The sequence below is a fragment of the Pinus tabuliformis genome, chromosome 8 (genome assembly GCF_031772625.1).
Source record: "Pinus tabuliformis cultivar Carrire ecotype Pingquan chromosome 8, CPIR1, whole genome shotgun sequence".
NCBI classification, from domain to species: Eukaryota; Viridiplantae; Streptophyta; class Pinopsida; order Pinales; family Pinaceae; genus Pinus; species Pinus tabuliformis.
The window spans coordinates 1,190,323,639-1,190,334,148 of NC_142294.1; the positions used below are offsets into that span (position 1 = coordinate 1,190,323,639).

At 35.9% G+C, this 10,510-nt stretch overlaps 1 protein-coding gene, 1 long non-coding RNA gene and 1 pseudogene across 3 annotated transcripts; 2 read left to right on the forward strand and 1 right to left on the reverse strand.

The window, feature by feature from the left end:
- The first annotated feature begins 3,005 nt into the window (after positions 1-3,005).
- LOC149239615 (uncharacterized) lies at positions 3,006-4,025 on the forward strand. Its single transcript, XR_016245458.1, has 2 exons — positions 3,006-3,561; positions 3,660-4,025. It is a non-coding gene; the product is annotated as an uncharacterized LOC149239615 (long non-coding RNA).
- Positions 4,026-4,840: 815 nt separating this feature from the next.
- On the forward strand, positions 4,841-5,572 carry LOC149239616 (chaperone protein dnaJ 8, chloroplastic-like). The gene is made up of 3 exons (XM_089367167.1): positions 4,841-4,978; positions 5,218-5,286; positions 5,399-5,572. The coding sequence occupies exons 1-3, from the start codon at positions 4,841-4,843 to the stop codon at positions 5,570-5,572; spliced, it is 381 nt and encodes a 126-aa protein (XP_089223293.1).
- A 1,942-nt stretch (positions 5,573-7,514) lies between these two features.
- LOC149239617 (E3 ubiquitin-protein ligase AIRP2-like) lies at positions 7,515-8,752 on the reverse strand (annotated as a pseudogene). The gene is made up of 4 exons (XR_016245459.1): positions 8,624-8,752; positions 8,223-8,287; positions 7,905-8,139; positions 7,515-7,706 (listed from the first exon to the last, which is right to left on the reverse strand). The product of XR_016245459.1 is annotated as an E3 ubiquitin-protein ligase AIRP2-like (transcript).
- Positions 8,753-10,510: the final 1,758 nt, after the last annotated feature.

Here is a 10,510-nt window from a genome sequence, read left to right on the forward strand (position 1 = left end):
TGGTTACAAGCTTAGGAATGAAATTTGTGAATTTGTTAATGAATCGAGATCTATCAACGAGAGGCTCCTCTACTATGCTAAGGAAGTGTTGAACTAGGAAAAATTCTATTTCTATATGTGAGACAAGCTCTTTCCCTTAAGAATCTTTAAGTTTGGAAATTTTGTTATGAGGTCTGTGATCCAAGGTTGATCTATGAAAAAACTTCATGTTTCTTTCTCCTTCTCTAATCCACTGCACCCTCGATTTTTGTCTTCATAAAATATCCTCTTGCATTAACTGCTCTTCCCAATTGTTCTGAAGAGAGTCAGCCTGAATTTTCCTTTCCTCGGTAAAACCCTCTAAGATGTTGATCTGATTAATCTCCTGGATTTTCTTCTCAACTTCTTTTTTGGCTTTAAAAATATTGCCAAACTCTTGTTTATTCCAATCTTTAAGCCTAGATTTGATGTGCTTGAGTCTCTGCTGCAGTATGAACATTTTAGTGCCTTGAAAGGGCCTATCTTCCGTCCACCATTTATCAATATTGCTGGTGAAGTCAGGGTGAGAGAGCCAGATATTTTCAAACCTAAAGGGTCTGTTCCTTGGTGTACCCATAAAAGTAGCTTCCATCTGGACAGGCCAGTGGTCTGAGCCTCCAAAGGGAAGGATTAAAGCTGACATATCAAGGCCTGTGAGAAGGAGTTCCTCTGAGATTATGAATCTGTCTAATTTAGAGGCAACTTGAGAAGCTCCTCCCCTCTTATTATTCCAAGTAAAAATTCCATTTGCTGTTTCTGTGTCCACTAGCCCCATGTTATTCATGAAGTTCTGGAAGGCAATGGAGTCCCTGCCTAGTTTTCTTGTACCTCCTTTTTTCTCTGTAAGAGATCTGATCATATTGAAATCCCCTGCCAGAATCCAGGGCATATTAGAATGTCTCTCCCTCAGTTCCTCTAGGGATGTGAGAAGCTTTAGTTTGTCTTCTAGTTTTTGAGGACCATAGACATTAGTGATCATGTAAATCTCCTTATCCCCCAAAGGTTGAATCACCATCGATAGATAATTCTTAGAAGCTTCAGGATCTAGGATTCCAAGTTTTTGAGGATCCCATAGGATGAGAATCCCCCCAGCCGAGTTATCTGCTTTTACCTCTAGATATTTACTTGTATATGTTCAAAACTATGTGTATAAATGAATCCTTGGTAAACTTATGGAAATTCGCCACACCTGCTCTCACACTTAACTTGCATGCACATCCATATTTTATAAGCTTGCTGACTTCAAGAATAATGAAATCAAGCTGACAAATGTGATGTGGGACATTGAAATATAGTGGTTGATACTAAATCTCCAAAAATACACATTTAACATATTTCACATCGGTCTTACATGTACGTTGCCCAACCTTATACTAAAAAGATAAATCAATTCCTACTCACTCCAACAACAAAAAGGAAATTATTAGACTTAATTTTTTCATGAAAAATAAGCACATACTTTGTTTAAGAGCAATAAAAATAAATATTGTCCATGAACTATTGCTATTATAGCTAAATATACTCTAGTGTTTTTCTCTCATGCTCCACAATCTCTTTAGGTCATCTCCCTAAATAGAATGAATTGTCTACAATTGCACATGTTATTATTTTTCCACTGACTTTTAAAAAACAAATGTTTGGAATCTTGATTATTGCAGAAATGGATGGCAACCATAATTTTTTGAATGATGATTGCTAGGAACATTTTGGAGACTCCCTAGATGCATTTATGACATCCGCCTTTTGTAGGAGTGATGATGAGGATGATGAGTATGGTAAGATTCCCGAAGATCCTGGGTGGTAGATTTCTAGACAAACAAAAGAATACTTTTAGGGCAACCTTAGGTTAGTTCAAGATCCTAGATACAATTTCAATGGGATTCATCCTGTTGGTTATAACTCCCAAAATTCCATGCACTAAGGAATCCTGGAAACATGGTTGAGTAGTAAAACTAGAAACTTTGATGAGCATGTTGAGGCAATGAATATCCCTTCACAAACATGTAACCAATAAGAAATCCAACATTACTCAAGGGTGCCAGAAAGGTCTGGAGAAGAATAAGAATAAGGTGCAATCATCTTGATCACAATAAGGAATGTTTTCAGATATTCCGCAGAGCAATGATACTAGGCCTTACCTTGTGGGATTTATTCTCTCCATGCATTATCGGTGAAGAAGTCCAAGCTGCGTTCGTTGCCATCTACTAGTGGTAATTTTTCCCATGGTTTATTTGCAAGCAGAGTACTTCCTGTGGGTTATTTCTGCTTCGCCCAGAGATCTCCTCCCGCTTAGAACCTTGGGTGGCCAGTGCAGTAACAATGAGTGTTGAGGCACGACACCAATATTAAGTTCCAACACACCCATACATATCATATGAAAACTCTTTATATGCTCGGCAACTTTGTTCATTGAAATCAATCCCAGACATCACGATCATGTCTGTAAATCCAAAACCCTCTAGTGATATTTTTCAGTGTACCTTGAAGGTCTTTGAGAGGTCATAAAGATATTAAGGGGCAGCTGTAAACAAATTATTTAAATAAGCAGATGTAAACAAAATATTATTTAAATAAGGAGATGTACATGGGATATTAGAATTGCTCCCTTGGACAATAAACTAAGTGGGATTTTTTTTTTTTGGGTGACGAAACCTGCAAAAAACTGAACTCTATCATAGTTTCATTGCTATGGGCGTTTGAATTTCAAATGTAATCGATGGGACCATTTCCGCCTGAATTTGGAAGGATTGTGTGGTTGGTTGTGGCCACATTTCATTGCAACATTGTGGCCATGCAGAGAGTGGAGGGGAAAACAGTTGATAGATATGCTTTTAGTCCAAGTTGATATTCTATGTTATATTTTATTATTTACTTCATTTTTTTATGTTCAATAAATAGATATTATTTTATCCATTTAAATTTATCTTCTTCATTTTAATTTTATAGTTATATATCATAACCATCAGAGCTAAGTGAAGGGTTTCGATGGGCAACACAACATAACGAATTAAGGCCTAAGAGATGTTACATTCCCAGATGTCTTTGTTCAAGAGAGGATTATGCAAATGGTTTATTTATAGATATGACCATTTTAGAAAGTTCATTGTTACAAATAATATACCGATCTCATTCATCACAACAGGAGGCCAAGAAAAAGCCTTTGACCAGATAGAGAATATAAATGAAATTTTCCTTCTCTCCGCTGTTAATATGTAGAGAAAGTAGAGAGAGTCTTGCTTATTATTATTTCAAGCTCTCCCAATAACATTGTTCGAGCTGATAGACTGATGGATAAATCCTCTGTTGTTTTGAAGCAAACCAATAAACTAAATTCAATCGTCCCAGGAAGTTCTAATAAAATGTTTTTTTGCAGGCCCTTCAATTAAAGAAAGTAAATCCAGCTTTCTCTTTATTCTGAAAAAAGGATTGAGGAAATAATATAGTAGATTGGTTCTAAGAACCTCCAATTCTCGATCGGAGCTAAACTGCTTTTTATGGCTTCTGGAATGCTACAATCTCGCAAAACATCCTGCCATTGTGAAAGTAAGTAACGTTGCTTTCTTCTCCTCTCCTATATTTTTAGTTTCTGAGATGATGGGTGGCTAAAGATGCTTTGGTTTTTGGGGATATTTTCATCGCAGAGCCTGATACCAATCCTGGGACCAGATATTGTTCTGCATGGAATCAAGCTGTGGAAACCCACAAATGAGACTGCAAGGAGATTGCAATTGGACGGTCAGTCAGGACAATGTGATGAGGTTGCCAATGTGGTTTTAGGAAGCAATGCTAGGATTTTGAAGGGCTCACAGATGTATACGGGCAATTTGAGACAGAGAATTTTAAGTAAGATTGCTGCATTGGATACCTACCAAAATCATGCTCATGTAGAAGATGTAAGGTTCTCTTTGGCTCCAGTGTCTTTTAGTTTACAGTATTGCAGGACACACACACATAAACTTATAGGGTTGACCTTTCAGGAGCAACCCTCGCTCATGTAAAATCAGGAACGAACCTTCTAACCAAGGTAAAGGACATTACCTGTTTAGGTCCTGTTCATCTTTTTGAAAGGTAAATGAAATGGTGTCATTGGTTGCCATCTGAAAGTTTTTGGTGCCTGGAGAACAATTTTTTGACTTATAGCTTTATCAGTGAGAAAGGTTTCATATCAAATTTCCTCGTGGTTTAATTGCATCAGCTGCTTCCTTAACTGTATTATTTTAATAGCTCAATGGAGACCGCATTCGTAAATTTTAATCTGAAAGCAGTCATAAGCAAAACGATTTGTTGTTCTTGTCTAATTTTGTGAAATCATATTAGGCTTGGTTACACCTGCATAAAAATTGCAAAATCTCCATTACCTGCATAAAAATTGCAAAACCTCTGTTAACTGTTGCAAAACTGAACTCTTATATATTTTGTTGCACCTATCATAGAATTCACACGAGACCTATAGACATTTGGGTTCAAGATGCTTAGAGATGGTTTTCTGTAATTACGTGATCTCACCTAAAGTATTACTATTATGGATTAACCCTTCAGAATTAGTGTTGGTACGTGGCATGTGATAGTTTTTGGTTCAGGATGATTTTTCTATGTTGCAATTATTTCTGGTAGATATAGATTACTATGGATCATTCAAACTTTTGTGAGCCAAGTGTGTACATGTGTCATGAAACAAGAAGACTTAATTCTGTCAGAAAGTTGGGGATTATGGTGAGTGCTTTTCACAAATAAGATAGATCCCGTGTTTTCTCTACTATGGAAGATGCTCCAGACACTCACAATGGGTTGCACACTGCTATTAATCTGTATTCTATTACAAATGGGAGGCAGGAGGAATGTAACGGTGATGGCCTCTGTTGCTTTTCCTGGGATGAAAGAGCAGTATGAGACGCTGAGATTGAGCCCTGGGGCTTCTGAAAAAGATGTGAAGAGAGCCTACCGTCGCCTTGCGTTGCAGGTATGCAAGTATCCATTTGAAGCTATGTCTCTTACTTTCAAGATCAGATATTTTCAATAAATCTTCCATTTCTGAAGCAAATAGAAAAAGAGATACAGGTTTGAAATAGAAATTAAAAATGTCAGACTTCACACATTCTTGAGAATTTTTAAGAAAATTTGTCTGGCAATATCCCTGGTCATATATAATGTTAGAAAACATTAATATTGCACTCATATGTTGATATAATCTGCTTACAGTATCATCCGGATGTTTGCAAAGGAGATGTGCGTGGGGTTCAATTTCACAAGATCAATCAGGCTTATGAGGTAAATTGCCTGCCTAAGAGTAATCTTTATCTATATGCATTTTCATTCTGTAATATGGGACTCTTATGCAGGCCCACAGTTTTCTGATTGTTGTTACTTTTGTGATAATGAGCAAACGTTAATGTCCAGTTTAGCAAAGGCAAAGCAGCAAAGTTATTCTGCTGATTACTCTGTCGAGGGCATGATGGGAATCAATAACGCTTATTGGGACGAATGGGAAGAATGGATGGGATGGGAAGGAGATGTAACCCTTGATTATTCCTCTCATATTAACATTTATGCCTGATGAAATTTGATCATAGACTGTGTAGGTGTCTATTGTCCGGCCTTGCAAACAGTTATGGCCTCTCCATTACCGATCCCATGTTGACTGTTATGGGCTATCTATAAAGTTCCTGCTATTGGCAGAAAAACAATTGTTTTAGAAAGCCCATAAAGCTTCTTCATTCATCTCCTGGAAATACAATATGTTCTTCTAACTGTATAGTTGATTTTATTTATCTTCCGTTGGTTTCCATAACACAAAGGACTTACTGATCCAGATGAAGCAACAGCTTTCTGAGTTGTCTCTGTTTTAGAGAGTCATTTGATTTGGTCATGGGTCCTGATTATTAGACTACCTGTACATATGTTATGTTCATTTATACTCTCAACTACTTGTACATACCTGCGGGATATCTCTCTGGACCATGTGATTATTATGGGGATCTGCTCTTCACTAAAGAGCTCCTAACTATTCTTCCTGCAATTTGTAATGACATTCATTTAATGGAAACCATTATTTTGATTAAGAGATCTTTGATCATTGAGATCAAATGCTGCCGTTTCATTACATAATTCAAAATTTCTACATATTTGATCCTTGAGACATAATGAAACCGTTTCATTCCATAATGAATTTTTCTATTGTATATCATCCTGAACAAGGCATTATTCTTGGCTGTAACTATAGGCAATCCCTGCCTGTATTTGCAGGATTCAAATGTTGTTAAGTTTTACCATTAATGTTAATTTTATATGTTTCATCTGGGACTGAGATATATTCAATCAATTAGTTTTGAGTATTTTCTTTCTAGATTGTTACCGTGACAAATCTAGGGTAATCCCTGACAAATTATGCTTGGGGCTATAATTGTGGAGCCATTGAGTGCAGAATTGATGCGTAGATCCTGTAGCAAGAGAGATCTGGACTGTGCAGGGCGATTGAAGTAGGCAAAGTGTCCAGGTTACAGATGTAGCGGCGAAGAGTGGCCAACAATGGGGTGGCACTAAAACTACTTATGTGATAGATACGGAAGAAGAAACTCATTACAATTTCGAAAGTATTCAGATTTGCCATTTAAAATGTAAATTCTTCTGATTCCTTTTTCAAGAAAACAGTGGGAATTTATAGATTGTGTTTCTTTGTTTACATTAATGATAAAAGATCCAGACGAAATTCCCTGAAGGCTTGTTCTTTTTCAGGGTTTGAGTGAAAAATGTCGTTGCGTATGTATCCTACTTATGGAAAAGGGTATAAACAGTTTTGGGGCAGCAAAGATTGCTCCAAAGAAAATTCCAAGAAACTGAAATCATTTTAATTGAATTTGAAATTGTAGAAACCTTGAACCCCTTTCTTGGTTTGAAATCAAAGTTGAAGATGATTGGTGTGAGTAGAAGGAAAACGAGTGTATGGGAGTATGGGAGTGTAGAAGGAAAAATATCTGGAGACACAGATTATGTGAGGAAGCAAAACACAAAGATGGTCTAAAACTATTGTTAGAATTGGATATCAAAGAAACCTGTTAACCTATTGCGAATGAGTGATGCATAAGCAGTGTTATGTGGGGGTAATTGGTGTGTGACCAATGTTCTGTGTGAACTGGCGATCATTGGGAGTTGTTATCTGGAGACACAGATTAAAGTATAACTGAAAATTTTGGTTGAGACTATTTCCATTTTTGGAAAGCCAAATTGTAAAATGCCCTTTAAAGGAAGGATGTGTAGGGATTGTAGAAATTTCCAGAATGAAATTCTTGATGTAAATTTTTAAAAATTCACCTTATATTAAAGGTTTCTAATTTTTTTGAGAGCTGCTAAAAATGGGAAGACATAAAAATCTAGAGAAGCTTCTTCATTGGACATGACCAATCCTACCCATTCTAAGAACAATAATCAGCGATAAGACATGGACGCTGTTGTTGATTTTCTAGTGATAATTCACCTTCATTCACTTCATATAGGAATCATAAACCTAAAACAGGCTCTCTGGCACTATAAGTGGCAACTTATCAATGTAATTAAATAGCCTTTTTAAGTTCTCTCTGCCCAATGTTTCCATGTCAACAACTTCTTCACTACTTGTAAAAATCCACAAGTCTGTTGAGTTCACTCTTTTCAAGCTATCACTGCAGAAAGGGCATGATTCTGATCGTGCATGCCTGCAAAACACAACAATAACAACTGACAACGTTAATTATAAATCTGTCAAACCTTTCAATGCTCCTGTCTCATGTAAATGTGCCTAACCCTGAAACTAGGGGTAAGATGATCTTTCAAGCTCAAAAATAGAATTATGCTGTTAGAAAAATAAGAAACTACAAAAAATAAAATACATTACTAGGATTCATTGCTCCTACCATTCCCGATAGCAATTCAAACACATTGAATGACTGCAGTTAGGCAATACAACTTTGTTCTGAGTCTCCAAACATATTCCACACTCTTTTTCACGTTCCAAATCAAGCTCAGAAAGATGTCTCCTTTCTTCATCAACACGTTTCTTGTATCTTTCTTTGCAAATCAGTTTCTGCTTATTATCTTCCATCTCTGTTATACCTCCTTCAAGTTGCAGCAAGGAAGGATATATAACAGCTGCCCAAGACAAAATCTCCATTAGATCACAGCTGTTATACCTCCCTTTTCCCCTTTATTTAGAAAAGAAGAAAACAACTTACCATAGAATTCTCGAACTGGCTTTTCTTTCATATGTAGACATTGTTGTTGTTCCATCTGAATACACCTGCTAAATGGAAACACTGCAGTATTAGAAAGCATAAAAGAATAAACAATGTGGCAGTGAATTAAACCACCATGAAATACCAGTATCAAAGATAAATAGTAAATACCATAAAAAATAATAACTAGTGAATAATTAAAAATATTAGATTTTTTCAGATTGCAAAGGTACTCTGGGTTCTACAAAAGGGGACTCAGATTTGAAGCAGGAGTAATTTTTACAATAGCAACATAGACCTAAATAACAAAATCATATTATTCAATATAATTTAGTTGAATTTCAAGCCAATCAAACAACATAACAATTCCTAGAGGAAAAAAAACAAAATAAGCATAGGACCTTATATATTAGTATGTACAGAAGTCCTAATGTGCTTGCTAGGCTGCAATCAGCCCACTGTACAAGAAAAAGGAACAGCTGTGCTATGGGGCTGTATGATAATCTCATTTGAATGCAGGCGCCATCCTACTCCCTTGTAAATGAAGATCCCCTGCATAATTTTGAGTATTTTAGTCCAGAATGCCAAAATCTTGGAAAAGCCTTAACATAATTTCAAAAAGGTAAAAGAGAAACAGAAAATAACTATTTGGAAAAGAACATAAAAGTAAAAAGGAACAATTGAATAAAGATGAGGGTCTCTTGTTGACTTCCATTTCTGTAGAAAAATTCAAAGAATTTTATCATAACAATCCAGCCTCACTGTAAAGCCAGATTCTCAATTTCCAAATAAAAAAACTGAAACCCCAGGTAGAGTCTGCTTGGATCAGGTATATCTTTACCACATCTTAAAAAACTCTACGTAGGAAAATTTGTGGCTAACCATCTATTGAGTCAATACCATAGATACCGTTTTGTTCAAATTAAATGGCAATCTGCTTTTGCACAATACTACACAAAATAGCTCAAATCATTTTCCAATTACTGGTATTTCCCCTCCAATAAGGATTCAATTATTTTACCTCTTGAACAGCATTTTTCGCAACGGTATCAGTTGTTAATGGTGGCCAATGACAATCTAAAAATTAGTGAGGCTTCTAACACTTTGCTAGCCAAAGAAAGTTCTACCCATTGGAAGGTCTTCAAGTATTTTGTACATAAAAGGGTAACTCAGCAATTAGAAGGACTATAAATATTTTTCATGGTAAGGGCAGGAATTCAAAAACTTTAAAATAGCAATTCAGTCAATAAAATGGCTTTGAATATTTCTCTAGTGGAAAGGAAGAATCCCTCAAAAGTGCTTAAAAAGGCAGTTTCCCCAAAAGCATTTTACCTGTCAAGAGGGCTTCAAATGCCTGGCCCATGAATTGGAATTTAACTATTAACAGATTTCAATGCTGCAGTGAATTTACTGATTGGAATTCCTCCACCCTCAAAAAACTATAGTTGAAATAGTATGCCTATAGACAGTTGAAGGCATTTGAATCATTTTTTTGTTAATGGGCATTTCCCATTTTCCATCTGCACTTCAGATACTATGTCGTAGAAGAACTGAAAACCAGATACCTTTACATTGCCAAAAGGGCTTTGAATATTTTACAATAAATAAGAAAATTCTTCGGCAGAAGCTCAAACATTTCACTGCCTATCTTGGCCATCAGAAGGACTCCAAATACTTTGCCTTCTCAATGAACCTGGAATATTACTCATCCGAACCTTCAAAATTCAAATATTTTTACTCCTTTGTAAGAAATGCCAGGCTACTACCTGCATGTCAAGGTAAAATTATGTTGAAACTTTCCAAATATGTAATTTGATTCTACATGTAGGAGAGCCATCAGTGTACCATTAATCTCAGCGCTGCAAATCCAATTAATCCGAATACTGATGGTATCAAGTGTTTCAAATTGATCCATATTAGCACACAGGAGAACACGTTCCTGGAGGGATTTGAGAATTAGGCATTAAAGGCGTTTAGATAGTATTAGAAAACTTATAGACAGTAATATTTATGTATGGATAATATAATTCGAGGTAGAGTTCTACATAATAATAAAATTTTATGGATTAAAATATCTACTCATGACTGGGATTAAGCTGTAGACATAATTCTAGATAATAATGGGGAGACAAATCTAGACAATAGGAAGAAATTAAAAATTATAATAAACATTTATAGATAAGGATGAAGATGGATTAAGCTCCCATTTAAAGGGGTTCAAGCTTGAAATCTAATCTTGATGTAAGGAAGCATAGAATAGACTGGGGATAAGCTTTATGGAAGAGATT